Raw genomic sequence first — 15,750 nt, forward strand, 5'->3', positions numbered from 1 at the left:
ATTTATTTCTAAGGGAATTATCTTATGTTCAGATTTGAAAGTATAAATAATAAAAAAATAAATAAAAAGTCCCGTGTTTTTTGACAAATTATTTTTAACAGTATAAATGTAATAGGCTAGAACACTGCCCATGATATAATTAGGCTAGATATTATATGTCTTTAACTCCCTGGTATTGTTAATTTGACAATATGTCCATTTATTTCCAGTTGCGGCCAAGATACAACTATATGAAAATCTAAAATCTGAGGGTGCAAAAAAATCTGAATATTGAAGAAAATCGCCTTTAAAGTTGTCCAGATAAAGTTCTTAGCAATGCGTTTAACTGATCAAAAATTAAGTTTAGATATATTTACGTTCGGAAATGTACTAAATATCCTCATGGAACATGATCTTTACTTAATATCCTAATATTTTTGGCATGAAATAAAAATTATTTTGACCCATATAATGTATTTTTGCCTATTGCTATAAATATACCCGTGCTACTTAGAACTAGTTTTAAAAATGAAATTTGAATTATCTTTATTAACAGTTCAATAAAAAGTACAGAACTTATGGTTAAATGTGCTATGTAAATAAACAGGGGAAAAACCGGAATACAATTACATTGTCGCATACCCTACTTAATTATGGATTAAAACGTCAAATTATTTATGCAATTGCAAATTTAATAAAATAAAATTGACTTTTATTTACTTAAAGACTTTTATTTTGAAAACCTACGTTTTTTCTTGATAGCTGACTTCACACAAATGGACCGTTCAGTCGCTAATCCTTCTGTGTGGGACACACAAAAAGTGTATAGACACCACGAGCAGCACAATGTTGCCCAAACACGACCAAAATACAGAGAGGGAAGACGCCTCAAAGCTGTTAAGGTGGGTTACTTTTTTGTTTTGGTTTGGTTTGGTTTGGTTTATGTGAGCACCGTATTTTAGCTGGTCGTAACACCATTCACTGGGCGCCTAATGCGCGAAGATGTTGTATATTAAGTCACCTCTTTAGGCTTTGAGCCACAGCCAATGTAAATCATATTTTTGACCGAATCACTGATTTCAGGTATACACCATCAATTTGGAGTCTCGGTTCCTGTTAGTTCAAGGAGTACCCGCTATTGGAGTGATGACAGAGCTGGTGCAGCTCTTTGCTCTCTATGGAGTGGTCGAGGAGTACAGGGCGCTTGATGAATACCCAGCAGAGCAGTTCACTGAAGTCTACTTATTTAAGTTCCAGAAGCTGACGAGTGCAAGGTAAGGACAGACTAAAACATGTTTGAAGGGAGCTTGTACCATACTGAATTTTTCAAATGTTTTTAAAAGAAGTCTCTTATGCTTACCAAGGCAGGGCTGCATTTATTTAATTAGACAAAGATACAGTAATAATGTGACACATTATTACGATTCAAAATAACACTATTTTCTCTTTTAATATATTTTAAAATATAATTTATTTCTGTGATGACAAAGCTGAATTTTCTGCAGTCTTTACTCCAGTGTCACGTGATTTTTCAGAAATTGTTTCAATATGCTGATTAGATGCTCAAGTAATTTTTCTTATTATTATCAATTTTGTAAATATTTATTCTGCTTAGCATTTTTGTAGAAATTGTTTCATTCACATGTACACATTTAGCAGACATTTCAAATTCAAAGCAACTTCTAAAAGCAATTTGTCAAGGAGCCAATAATATTTGTGTCAAGCTTATTTGACAAAAAGCTAGAGAAAGGAGAAATGCTGAGATTTTGTATGTGTCTGATTTAACCATTTAATAAGGATTTATTTTATTTTTAAAAAAAATTTGGTGAAGGTAATGACATTATGGATGCCAGTTTCCACAACTAAATAAAAAATGTAAAAATGTAATTGCGCTTTTTTATCTTACAATTCTTTTTTTTCTTTTTTTCGCAGATTTGTGAGACAAACTCGCAATTATGACTTTTTTTTATCACAAATGTAATACTTTTCTCAGAATTGTGAGATAAATTTGCAGTTGCGAATTATAAAGTCCAATTTTGATGGGGGGAAAAAATGTTCTCAGAATTGTATGTTTATATCTCACAATTCTGACTTTTTTTCTCGCAATTCTGACTTTTTTTTTTTTTTGAGAATTCTGAGAGAAATTTACAATTGCGAGTTATAAAGTCCAATTTTGATAGGAAAAGACAGAATTTTGTAGAATTGCGAGTTTGTGAGTTATTAAATCAGATTTGTGAGATACAATTGCGTGTTATAATGTCACGAATACAAGATATAAACTTGCAATTCTGAGAAATTAACTCACAATTCTGAGAAACAGTAAGAATTACAAGTTTATTTTTAACAGTTGTGAGTTTTTTCTTAGAAATGAGAAGTAAACTCACAATTGCAAGTTTTTTGTCTCAAAATTTTGCCTTTTTTCTCAGAATTGTGAGAGATAAATTTGGAATTGCAAGTTATAAAGTCCAGGTTTAAGGAGGGGGTTCTCAGAATCATAAATTTATATCTTACAATTCTGACTTATTAACTCACAATTATTGTATATTATAAAGTCAGAATTGCAAGATATAAGCTCAAAATTGTAAGATATATAAAAAATAAAGTTGCAAGTCTGAGAAAAGAAGCCAGAATTGCGAGATGTAAACTCACAATTGCAAGAAAAATAGTAAAAATTGTGAGATAAAAGTTGCACTTTATATATATATATATATATCTCAGTGGCGGAAATGGTATTCCATATGACAGTTGAAGATTATTATTATAAAGAGAATTTAATGCTGAGGTTTATCTTATCTAAGATAGCCCAAAAAATGGAATGATTAATTTTTGAATGCCTGTAATTAAACTTTATAGTTTTTTTTTCTTCGTGCAATGACATGCATATGTTACAATGTGCCATTTGCAGGGTAGCTAAACGACACACTGATGAAAAGAGCTTTTTTGGGGGTCAGTTACATGTCTGCTATGCCCCTGAGTATGAAACTGTGGAAGAGGCAAGGCAAAAGTTACAAGACAGGAGAAGATATGTTAACAGAGCAAGCCAAAATGCAGGTATTTAAAATGATGTGAATCGTCTCCTTACAGGTTACATCTGTAGAAAATCTTTATAACTTCTGTGTTGTTGTTGTTGTTGTTTTTAGCAAAACATTATGATCAGCAACTAGAAGAAACCACAGAGTCATCAAGCACAGACACACGAGCAACTGCAGCACCTGAGGTCCGGAAAGACTCTGAAAAGGCCAGAACAGAGAATGTCAACTCTGGCGACATTGGGTTTGTGCTTCCCTTACCCCCAGTGGAAGATGTTTCTTATAGACTTCACAGTTTTGCACAGCCATTACAGTTGCAGTGGACCACTGATACAACATTATCTACAGAGGATAAGATGGGCTCTCTACATAATTCAATCCCTCCTGTCCCAGAAACTTCAAAGCAGAGTGCTGCATCCTCATCTTCAAATGTTAAAGAGAGAGATTTGAGTCAAAGGCAGAAGAACCTTTCGCCTTCTGTTAGATTTATGCCGAGGATTACTCATTTAGAGAATAGAAAAAGAAAATTGGAGGGACAAGCATTCTTTTTGAATGAAGCAGCTGAAAATGAGACTCTGATTGGTCCAAAATTACCAGAGCTTCCCAAGGTGGACATGGAAGATCATTCGTTAAATTTAACGGTTGATTTGATCCGTCAAACAATGAGCAAGGTTAGTTTGTCTTTCTCATTATGTAATTTACATAAGTACACTACCAGTCAAAAGTTTTTAAAAAGTAGGGATGTTTTAATATTTTTAAGGAATTCTCTTGTGCTCACCAAGCCTGCATTTATTTGAACCAAAATAATATTTTTAATATTTAAAAAAAATCTTCTTTCTATTTGAATATATTTTAAAATGTAATTTATTTCTGTGATCAAAGCTACATTTTTAGCATCATAACTCTAGTCTTCAGTGTCACACGATCCTTCAGAAATCATTCTAATATGCTGATTTGCTATTCAAGAAACATTTATTATTATTAGTAGTAGTATTATTAGTATTATTATCATTGTTTATCATTGTATCTGAAATAAATAAACTTTTGTAACATTATACAAAATACAATTGAAAAGCTTGGAGTCAGTGTAATTTTCTGTTCAAAGAAAGAAACCTGAAAAAATTCAAATCAAAGAAACCTGAAAAAATTATACTCGGTGGTTTTCAACGTAATAATAAATGTTCTTTGAGTAGAAAATCAGAAAAAAAAAATAATAATAAAATATATATATATATACATACATACATACATACATACATACATACATATACATATACTGCCGGTCAAAAGTTTGGGGTCAGTAAATTTTTCTTCTTTTTTTTTTTTTTTTTTTTAGAAAGAAATTAATACTTTTACTCACCAAGGGTGTGTTAAATTGACAAAAAGTGATAGCAAGTACTTACATTGTTAGAAAATATTTATATTTTGAATAAATGCTGTTCTTTTGTGCTTTTTATTCATCAAAGAATCCTGAAAAAATATCACAATTTCTAAATAAATACTTTGCAGGGCAACTGTTGCAATATATAATCCAATATAGATCATTCTAATAATCAATCAGCATATTAGAATGATTTCTGAAGGATCATGTGACACTTAAGACTGAAGTAATGGCTGATGAAAATTCAGCTTTGCATCACAGGAATAAATTACATTTTGAAGTATATTACAATAGAAACCATTATTTTATATTGTAATAACATTTTGCATTATTACAGTTGTGTGTGTGTGTGTGTGTGTGTGTGTGTGTGTGTGTGTGTGTGTGTGTGTGTGTATATATATATATATATATATATATATGTATGTATATGTGTGTGTGTTTGTAGTTTATGTACACTGTTTTTTTTTTCATGTGGATATTGCAAGATGTTATTACAATATGTTGTTTTTCTTTTCTTAGGTTACATCTGTTCCAGAGGTCAAACCTGTACAAGTGAAGACCCCTACAGTAAAGCCACGCAGAAGAATTTAATAAGACAATCATGGTTTCCACGTTAAACAATATTTTAGATATTTATTTAAGTTTCAGCCACAAATATTGTTTAACTATCTTTTTTCTTTCTTTTTTTCTCATAAAAAAATGTGATTCCTTTCAGTGTCCATGTAATTCCTGGAATGCATGTTGCTCGAATGCCAGTATGCTCTGCCAAACAAATGAAAGAACAATTTAAGAGCCTGTCCTTTAAAATAACAATAAATTCTTTATATGCATAATTAATTGCTTGGGACTTCTACCTTTGCATTTGGAAGGCAGTTGCCAAAGGCTTCTAGTAAAAGGTTTTCATCCTTGACTGTCTTCTCAAAATCAGAATAAGAAACTTTTCCATCATGGTCATAATCCTGAAAAAAAAAAAGATTGATGTTATTTGTACTTTGTCTTTTGTTATGTCGTTCCAAACCTGTTAGAACTTCACTCATCATCAGAACACAAATTAAGATGTTTTTGATGAAATCCAGACACTTTCTGACCCTCCATAGACAGCAACACAACTGAAATTATCCCAGGCCCAGAAATGTAATAAGGACATCTGTGGTTCAACCTCAGTTTTACAAAGTTTTCATTGTACACAAAAAGTATTCTCATAGCTTAGTAAAATTAATGTTGAATCACTGATGTCACATGGACTATTTTAACAATGTTCATACTATATTTCTGGGCCTATCTATATATCATCTATGAAGGGTCAGAAAGCTCTCCGATTTTATTAAAAATATCTTCATTTGTGTTCCACAGATAAACGAAGGTCTTACGGGTTTGGAAGACATGACCTTTAACAATAGTAAAATATTACATGTAAGCTTTATGACACATAGCAGTACCATTTTCTTCAAGGCAATCTCCACAATGTCCTTAATTCCCTCATCGGGATCCTCTTCAGTGGGTTGTCTAATGAGGCTGTCCTTCAGCATTTGTAACATCTCCTCCCGTGAGATGTATCCATCCCCATGCAGGTTGTATACGTCAAAACAGACTATATATATATATATATATATATATATATATATATATATATATATTACGATTAAATGTTATATACATAATATAATCACCACATTAAATTGACACAATAAACCTACATTTTATTTTTTCATCCAGTGTGCCTCGCAAAAAGACAGACAGGCCTTCCACCCATTCTTTGACGCTTATGTAGGTGTCATTGTCCTTGTCAAAGGCACGAAAAACTGTTGATACAAAATTAAGTGGTTTATATCTTCCTGAGACTCAAAAAAAAATATAATCAGTTCTTATGAGTATTTGATAAATAAGAAACATACCGCAAAGATTAATTATTGTCAATTACTATATCTTCATATTTATTACATTGCAAACGTTATATACATAAGTATGTGCATATATGTGACCCTGGATTACAAAACCAGTCATAAGTAGTCACAGGTAGGCTATATTTGTAGCAATAGCAGAAGATACACTGTATGGGTCAAAATTATTAATTTTTCTTTTATGCCAAAAAATCATTCGGATATTAAGTAAAGATCATGTTCCATGAAGATATTTTGTATAATTTCTACCCTAAATATATCATCATGATTAGTAATATGCATTGCTAAAAACTTAATTCGGACAACTTTAAAGACGATTTTTTTTGCACCCTCAGATTTCAGATTTTCAAATGGTTATATCTCGGCCAAATATTCTCCTATCCTAACAAACCAAACATAATGGGAAGCTTATTTATTCAGCTTTCAGATTAAAAAACTGACCCTTGTGACTGGTCTTGTGACTGGTCCCTACTATACTGTTCACTGCAGTATGCAGTTTCGATTATTTTAGTGGTTGTCTCTACACTTAAATACTCAAAGGTATGAAAGCCCGTTTCTGCCACTGAATAAAAATTATATAAAGGTTATTACTACTTTTATCTCACAATTTAGAAATTTTCCCCCTCAGAATTTCATGATATAATTGCGCGAGTTCAGATATCACAATTCTGACTTAATAACTAGCAAATCTAAGTAAAAAAGTAACAAATTCGAGATACAAATTCGCAATTCTAAGAAAAGTCAGAATTGCCCGTTTATCTCTCGCAGCTCTGACTTTATTTCTCAGAATTGCAAAATATATCTCACAATTCTGACTTTATAACTCTCAATTACAAATTTATGTCAAACAATTCTGAGGAAAAAAAGTCAGAATTGCAAGATGTAAACTCGCAATTTTGAGAAAAGGGCGCAATTAAAGTTACCTTTTTTATTTTGTATTCAGTGGCGGAAACGGTCTTCCTAGTCTGGTCTGTATGGTTCATAATCGTCCTTCATCCAAATCAGAAACCTACCGCTATCCATCATCATATCGTCGGTCATGCCGAATGTGTTGTGCAGTATATTTCTAAACTTGACCCGGTCCAGTCCATGAGCCGCTCTTCTTTCTGCCTGTTCTCCCAGCAGGCCGTTAAATAGCCGTATTAGACACTCCGTCTCTGTTTTATTAACTACAACATGACCACAGTATTGTTAAATGACTAAACAGTCAGTAAACAAGGCATTTTCTTCTGACATGTTAATGCAGGACACAGTCGGGTAACGATAATATACTCATATCTGCTAACAAAGATTTTAAAAGAATAATATGATAAAGAATTACTGTTTGAAGAAAAAACGTTAATAGATACCTACAATGTTTGACTTGCTTGCATAAAGTTTCGGCGAGGTTTTGAATTAATTTCCTGTTCATTGCAGACATTTTTTGCATGTTTGGCTTGTACTCACACAAGTCTTTCGTTAGATGTTGCTATAGAAACGTGTAATAGAGGCGGAGCAATGTTGTGACGAGCCCAGTAGGCTACATACTATGACGGGTAAACAGTGCCAAAGCCACTGGAAGTCAAGCCTGCAAACTTTAGGCAAAAAAGCGAAACGGGGCTAATTCTAACGCTGCAGCTTTGGCTGTATGCAGAGAAGGAAAACCGAGTCCATTGAATGATTGGTTGAGGTGCCTAATGTGGTCCAAGTTAGCGTTAAATTTTTTTTTCCAGTGGTAAGTACAGATCCTTGCATCTCCAATAATAAGGCAATCTCTGATAGTGCCATGGATTACCTATCAAAGGTAGGTATCTGTTTGTGAGTTTGTTTAACAGGGAAAGACATCTTTTTAACGTGTTTATTTTAAGTCCTACTGCATCCTCTATTTTTTTTTATGTTTAGAGCTTCAGAAATGCAAACACTTATATATGTTCTTTTAAGGGACAATGCACTTTTTACTGGTTTAAGTATACAGTTATGTGCCAAAAAATTAGAATATCGAGGAAAAGTCCATTTATTTCAATAATTTGTTTCAAAAAGTGAAACTTGTATGTTATATTAGTTCACCGCACACAAAGTGAAATATTTAAATTTAGACCCTTTTTATGTTGTTTTATGTACCATAAACTTAAAAATTATTGGATGCATAAGAAAGTTTAAGTTCTCAGCAGTGGCGGCTACTGGTCTGTCAAATAGGGGAAGCTCATTTTTGGCCTACATCATAAAATTGTCTATTTATTTAAAAGTAAAATCAGGTCGACAATATTAGCACTGTCTGCCATCGTGTGCAGTTTCACCCACGACGCTAGCCTAGCCTACTATATGAATGAATGAATGAACGATCTAAAAAAAAATATTAAACTCTGTAAAAGTGAAACAAGGAATGTGGTGTATAATTGTGTGAAATGTATGATGAAAATCAAGCAATTTCGCCAAGCAAATATAAAGAAATAGGTTGCAGCAGTTTTTATTTCGACTGAACTTGAGAAATCCACGATGGGACTGAGCACGAATAGCTTCAGCGATTCCTTATAGTACAAAATCGCTGTCAGTCAAAAGGAGATGCAATCTTTCGACAGACCCTCCAATCATCATGCAGAAGCTCGGAGTCCAGGCCAGCCCACTCCTCATTCACCCCCAGAGACGCTGAGCTTCAACGGGGAAATGCACTGTGACGCTACAGGAATGTATGAGAAGAAAATTAAGTCAGCCGACCTGCTATATCTAACTGATTCTGAACGAACTCGTCTTTGAGATGAACGTTTTCTAACGCATTTTTAGTCAATAAAATGTTAATACAATAGTACGTAATTTGACCATTAATTTTGTGACATTATAGGGGAAGCTGAGCTTCCCTTGCAGTCTTAAAGAAATCGCCACTGGTTCTCAGGTTTCAAATGATACCATATATGTCTAGTTCAGTGCGTCGCAATGTATTCATATTTTACAATAACTCTGATGAGGAACGCGGGGGGTGGGGTAAATGATCATGGATTAAAGATTTAAAAAAATCCAGTATTTCACAAAATTAGAATATCATGACAAAGTTCAACATTGTAGGCTCCCTGTGTCCCAATCTAGTCAGCTAATTAACGCAAAACACTTGCAAAGGTTTCCTCAGCCTTTAAATTGTCTCAGTCTGGCTTAGTAGGCTTCAGAATCATGGGGAAGACTGCTGACTTGACGGTTGTGCAGAAGACCATCATTGACACCCTCCATAAGGAGGAAAAGTCTCAAAAGGCAATTGCAAAAGAAGCTGGATGCTCACAGAGCGAGTATTGAAGTATATTAACAGAGTGTTAAGAGGAAGGGAAAAATGTGGCCGGAAAAGGTGCACAAGTGACAGGGATGACCGTAGCCTTGAGAGGATTGTCAAGCAAGGGCGGTTGAGAAATCTGGGGGAGCTTCATAAGGCGTGGACTGAGGCTGGTGTCAGTGCATCAAGAACCACTACATACAGACGTCTGCATGACATGGGCTACAGCTGCTAGCAGACACTCCTGAACCAAAAACAACGTCAGAAGCGTCTGTGCTGGGCTAAGGAGAAAAAGTACTGGTCTGTTGTCCAGTGGTCCCAAGTCCTGTTTTCAGATGAAAGCAAATTTTGCATTTCATTTGGAAATCAAGGTCCAAGAGTCTGGAGGAAGACTGGAGAGGCACAAAAGTCAAGCTGCTTAAAGTCTGTGAAGTTTCACAGTCAGTGATGGTTTGGGGAGCCATGTCTTCTGCTGGTGTGGGTCCACTTTCTTTTATCAAGTCCACAGTCAACACAGCTGTTTACCAGGAAATTTTAGAGCACTTCATGCTTCCTGCTGCTGACAAGCTTTTTGGAGATGATGATTTTATTTTCCAGCAGGATTTGGCACCTGCCCACAAAGCCAAAACTACCAGTGCCTGGTTTAATAGCCATGGAATAACTGTACTTGATTGGCCAGCAAACTCGCCTGACTTAAAGGTCCCATATTGTACACATTTCTGGAGGTTTATTTTAGTTGTTGATGTCCTTAAGAATATATATTTGCGGTATAAGTGCCAAAATCCATCTCAATATATTTTTACAGCTCCTTTTTTAGGAGCTCTGTCAAAAACAGGTCGATTTTGGCCCATCTAATTAATATTCATGAGCCTCTCTTCTGATTGGCCTGTTGTTTTCTGAGTGACGCACAGCCAGGCCAACCACAGGTAACTACGTCATGTATGCTGTAAGCGAGCTCAGAGCAATAGAAAGAGCCTAGCCTGCTGATACTCAACAGGATATTTCAGAATGATCATTAATGTTTTTTTCTTTTTCAAACACCGAATGCAGTAAGCTTCATAACTGTTGCTTTAGTAAAGCCCCTTTCACAATGCGCGCTGATTCTGGAAAATTACGGAACGAGCGCTGTGTGAACAAAAGCCAGAACCATAAAGGCAGTGTTGTAGTGATGATGCACGTTACCCTGCGACACTAAACAACGAAATAATACGTGCAAAGTGGAATGAAGCGGCGATCGGGCAGAGCCAGCTCCTCACTATCAGCGCTGAAGCACAGTTTGTTCAGGTTAGTTTCAGTTTAGTGAATCGTACGCGTCGCATTACATCTCACATCCAAATGTCACATGTCTTTATGGGTTGTGTGTAAAGCACACACAGATTCCGGAAAACAACTGTGAATGAACCAAATTAAACAATTCCGGAACAAATCATGGGACACATTATCCGTGTATTTTCCAGAATCGCTGTGTGAAAGAGGCTGAAGTTGACGTGCCACTGGTCTCTTATATTCACGTTGTTCTGAAGCCTGTGCAATGATGTAGTTTCCTGACATCCATGGACTGAACAGCGTTTTCTCGACTTGTTTCCGTGTTGTTGTTGCTCAACAATGGAATGGATGCGTTGTTGTCTGGGTTTGACAAAAGGAGGGTGGGACAGTGGTTGGTGTTCGGGGTGGTGACTGAAGGCGGTGACTGAGTAGATCGGACGTCACATCTTTACGGAAGTCACAGCGTCTCGTGAAAAGAAACAGCTACTTTAAGAGGGCTTTGTGTGCAGTTTACTGTGGATTGACTGCTTTGAAACTCATATGGTAGTTACATAGCCTAGACCTCAGTTATCATGAAAAAAGCCAGGAAATTTCGATTTTGACAATATGGGACCTTTAAACCCCATTGAAAATCTGTGGGGTATTGTCAAAAGGAAGACGAGGTAACAGAGACCCCGAAATGTAGACGAGCTGAAGGCCAATATCAAAGCAACTTATACTACTATGGTCTACCATAACACCTCAACTGTGTCAAAGGCTGATCGCCTCCATGCCACGCCGCCTTGATGCTGTAATTAATGCAAAAGGAGGCCCAACAAAGTACTGAGGACACAATACAGTACATTAACACACTTTTCAGAAGGCCAACATGTGTTTAAGATCCTTTTTTTATTGATCACATGAAATATTCTAATTTTATAAAATACTGGATTTTTTTTTTTTTTTGTCTTTAATCCATAATCATCAAAATTGAAACAAATAGAGGCTTGAAATATTTCACTTTGTGTGTAGTGAACTAATATAACATACAAGTTTCACTATTTGAAACAAATTATTGAATAAATGGACTTTCCCTCAATATTCAAATTTTTTTGGCACATACCTGTATATTTCTATAGAGAAATGGGGTAATGTTAGTATATTAGTGTTTTAATGTGTTGTAAATTAGAAAATATGGTTTTTTGAAATATGCCTCATAAAATAGTATGTGTGCTCGCCCCTGATTTTTAAATCTTTTAAACATTTATACAGGTTGCGTGACACTAATGCACGCAGGGGAATAAATAATTCATTCATAAACACTCGCTCATTTAAACCACGTATAGATGGATGAATAAAAATACAATAAAAACAAATAAAAACACTTTCTCAACAACAAACAGTAGTTTATTAAAAGACAATGCAAGCTGACTGCAATTCAATTCAATTTTATTTAGCATTATTTCAGCTTGGTTGTATATTATTGACAGCACTTGACAGTCTTTGATAAGAAGTTCATCCAGGTCACAGGGGCTGTTTTTTGGCAACACCAAACCCTATAAAAGAGTAAAATACATACAACTTATAACATGAACACAAAACTTAACAGTGCATGAGTTTATTATTATATGTATGGATTATCTTAAATTTATTATTCATCTACATTTACAAAAGCTTCATGATTAGGTATTAATAATACAATAAAGTTTGTTTTACCGTTGCAGCACCCCCACTGGCCAGCCGCTGTCTTGCAGCAAAACTGATCCGCTGGACAGTAGACATTTCCATCACAATGAACCATCTCAGTCTCGCCCTGCCATTTGAGAGCCTGGTCAAAGGACACAGACTGCAAAATAAAAATTCACAGGAAATAAACTAGTAAGCATAACTAGAAGTTCACCTCATTGCTTTAAAAAAATCTCTAAAAGGAATATGTAAAAATGTTTTACTGCTCAAATTGTCAGGGTTATGGACTTTTTGTTCCTGTTTTACCCGTCTTTGGTTTTCCTTATACGGTCGTTTTCCTGTTCTTGTTTGGTTAATTAGTCCCACACCTGTTTCTTTTCTCCCTGATTACTTTCCCTGTGTTTATAAGCCCTGGCCTTTCCTCTGTTCTCTTGTCTCACATTGAATATGTTATTGTGTAGTTCGTTCAGATTCACTATTACAGGTCCTATTTTGGATTTCCCCTGCGCCTGTGCATTCTTCCAGCCTTACACGTGACACAAATAAGTGTTTGTACTAAACAATAATTTTTTATTATAATACATTGTAAAAAAAATTATTAATTTTTTAAAATAAAAATTATAATATTAATAAAATTATTAATATTATAATAAAATTATAATACAATTTTTTAATATAATACATTGTCCCATTGATCTTTTTTTTTTTTGTAAAACTTAAATTTGACAAAAACGCAACATTAGAAAACAAAAACAGAGAGAAAGAAAATAAAATTTATTTAAAAGTTGTTCCATATATTGTTGTTTATAAAGTTTTTTTTAAGTGATTATAAAATGAATCTGAAAATCTAAAAAAAATCTGAACCACTTTGGAATGTGGTTTAAATTTAAGATATTTTTCTTTGTGAATGTGCTGTTGGCCTATCATACAACTTAAGTTGGACAGAAATATTACACCATCTGAAAAAAAAAAACACAAGAACCAGAAATACTTGGTACAGAATTAAAATACAAAAGACTCCTCTTCCTCATAGTAAAAAGAGCACAGAAATGTTTCAGCATTTTCCCTTTGTTTGATTTTAAAATGGAGGGAGAATTTAATTAAGTGTTGTGGTAACTGTGAACATGCCGCTGAATCTCAGAACCGTAAACATGTGGTGATTATTTAAATGTGTTTTTATTGTTGATTCTTTATTTGCAGCTTGTATCATGTGATTAACTGAAATGGTGATTGAAGTCATATGACATATGTAAACATTGTCAAGTATGTAGGGTATAGTACCATGATAAGTTGTATTACTGGTTATACAGGTAGCTTTTTTGAGTCAAAGACAGAGTACACTGTAAAAAAGTGTTTTTTTCTCTCATTGTTAATAAAACATTACATTAAAGATTCATGTAAAGTACGGACAAACCTGAGGTTTCTGGACAGCTTTGGTAGCCATCCGGGAAGAAGATGACAGTCTCAACCACCCCCTCAAACAATGGGTCGATGTCGAATCGCAGTGATAACCATGAGAACAGCAATGAACTCCATCTCTGCAGCACTGACCCTGAAGGAGAGGGGAGAATAAACAAAAGTTTAATCTTTATGTGTGTAAATGTTAGATCACATCACTTCACTGTGATTCACTTACCATTGAATATGGACAGCAGGACCACTGACCATAAGGACTCCGACAACATGTTGTTCCATCAGGACAAACAATAGTAGCAGTACAGTGAACCACAGAAAGAGAGACACTGTCAGGCTCTGCTGGGCCTGAGAGATCCATCATTGGCTCATCTGCAGCTACAAGAGCTGCCATGAGTAACATCAACACTGGAACCATCTGAAAATAATAAATAAATAATGTGAATAATGGTTGATAATAGATTAATTGAGAGTGAAAATAAGAGCCTTTACCTTGCTGGCTGGGTCTTGGTCTCCTCTGTTGTGAATGAGTGTGTTTTGCTACTAGCTGTGCTGTCCTGTGATGTTCTGACTCTTATATTTGTTCACATGGCTCCTCCTACTGTAAACACAGGAAATCTGTTCAGTCAAACATAATTATGAGATCTTGTATGATTGTGATGTACTGGGATATTAAAAAAAATAATGAAAGTAAGGCAGGTTCTTACAAAGGTAAAGATAGAATCACTTCCTCTCATCCAAATGCATATATTTCAAATATATATATATATATATATATACAGAGCCGGCCCAAGGCATAAGCGAACTAAGCGGCTGCTTAGGGCCCCGTGGCCACCAGGGGGCCCCCAAGAGTACATGAAATTACATCGTTTTTTTTGTTGTTTTTTTATTTTTATTTATATATGTATAATATTTCAATGGATATCATATTGGTAATGAAAACCATTATTCAATTTAAAAAAACAACGCAATATTATTTTAACTGGCTGCCGCAGGATGCATGCACAATTGGAGTATGACAGCCATACGATGCCTGACTGAGGTAACTTAAATTCATCGAAGAAGCAGCGTCGCTGCAGCAAAACAATTAATAATGTCACAAAAAAAGGACATGTCTTTCTGGTGCAGAGAAAAGAAAACGGAAGAAATCAGAGTAAGAGAAAAAACAGCAAGATAAAGGTAAGTTAAAAAAATGAGTATAAACTAAACGAGGCTAAATTGCAAGCTAATGTTAGCTGGCTAGTTAATTAAGCAAACAAGAAAGTTAATGTTTTATTTAACATCCGCAAATTTAAGCTTTGCAATATTAATATATTATAATACAACATATTACTTATCTGGATTAAGATACAAGTTTTTGCATTCTGTGTAAAAATAACTTTCCTAGATTATATTTTTGTAATAAAAATAAGCTTCTGTTTCATAAACTTGGTGCTAATAATAAAAAATAAGCTTCTGTTTTATAACTTTGGTACTGATAACAGTTTAACATTACTTACACTGGCCTACGTTTGGGGTCTGTGTTATTATATCATTATGTCTTAATGTTTTAGGTGTACAGATGGCTTGCTGCCATATATATTTTTTCATATAAATATACCCTGTTTGTATTTGACTAATTTGTAGTTCTTTGGTATTTAGCTTTATATTTTATTATTTATTATATAATTTATTTTATTTGTAGTTGATTGTATTGCACTTTTTACATGTTGCAAAAAAATAAATTCAGGTGGTTTAAGTGTTTACAGAAAGAGCATTGTCTACTAGTTTATTTTGCTACTTTTCAGTACACCACATTAAGTATGCCAACTGGTACTGCAAGACTTTGAATGTTAAAGTGCAAATTAACACCTGACTACTCCTGTGGGTTTGCTACTGTTA

The 15,750-nt window shown here is 34.4% G+C and overlaps 3 protein-coding genes across 4 annotated transcripts; 1 reads left to right on the forward strand and 2 right to left on the reverse strand.

Annotated features, from left to right (window-relative positions):
* Positions 1-740: 740 nt before the first annotated feature.
* rbm48 (RNA binding motif protein 48) lies at positions 741-5,222 on the forward strand. The gene is made up of 5 exons (XM_073822237.1): positions 741-881; positions 1,063-1,253; positions 2,885-3,030; positions 3,120-3,679; positions 4,909-5,222. The coding sequence occupies exons 1-5, from the start codon at positions 756-758 to the stop codon at positions 4,978-4,980; spliced, it is 1,095 nt and encodes a 364-aa protein (XP_073678338.1). The 5' UTR covers positions 741-755; the 3' UTR covers positions 4,981-5,222.
* On the reverse strand, positions 4,995-7,753 carry clxn (calaxin). Its single transcript, XM_073822236.1, has 6 exons — positions 7,644-7,753; positions 7,304-7,459; positions 6,087-6,191; positions 5,829-5,980; positions 5,244-5,348; positions 4,995-5,151 (listed from the first exon to the last, which is right to left on the reverse strand). Exons 1-6 carry the CDS (start codon positions 7,717-7,719, stop codon positions 5,101-5,103), a joined length of 645 nt encoding a protein of 214 aa, XP_073678337.1. The 5' UTR covers positions 7,720-7,753; the 3' UTR covers positions 4,995-5,100.
* Positions 7,754-12,202: 4,449 nt separating this feature from the next.
* Positions 12,203-14,402, reverse strand: LOC141290294 (progranulin-like). 2 transcript variants are annotated; one of them, XM_073822475.1, is made up of 5 exons: positions 14,362-14,402; positions 14,093-14,287; positions 13,871-14,008; positions 12,487-12,598; positions 12,203-12,326 (listed from the first exon to the last, which is right to left on the reverse strand). In XM_073822475.1, the coding sequence occupies exons 2-5, from the start codon at positions 14,285-14,287 to the stop codon at positions 12,295-12,297; spliced, it is 477 nt and encodes a 158-aa protein (XP_073678576.1). In that variant the 5' UTR covers positions 14,362-14,402; the 3' UTR covers positions 12,203-12,294. The 2 variants fall into 2 exon arrangements, with proteins under 2 accessions (XP_073678576.1, XP_073678575.1); XM_073822474.1 differs by having other exon boundaries at positions 12,487-12,616.
* Positions 14,403-15,750: the final 1,348 nt, after the last annotated feature.

This window comes from Garra rufa, chromosome 17 (assembly GCF_049309525.1).
Source record: "Garra rufa chromosome 17, GarRuf1.0, whole genome shotgun sequence".
NCBI classification, from domain to species: Eukaryota; Metazoa; Chordata; class Actinopteri; order Cypriniformes; family Cyprinidae; genus Garra; species Garra rufa.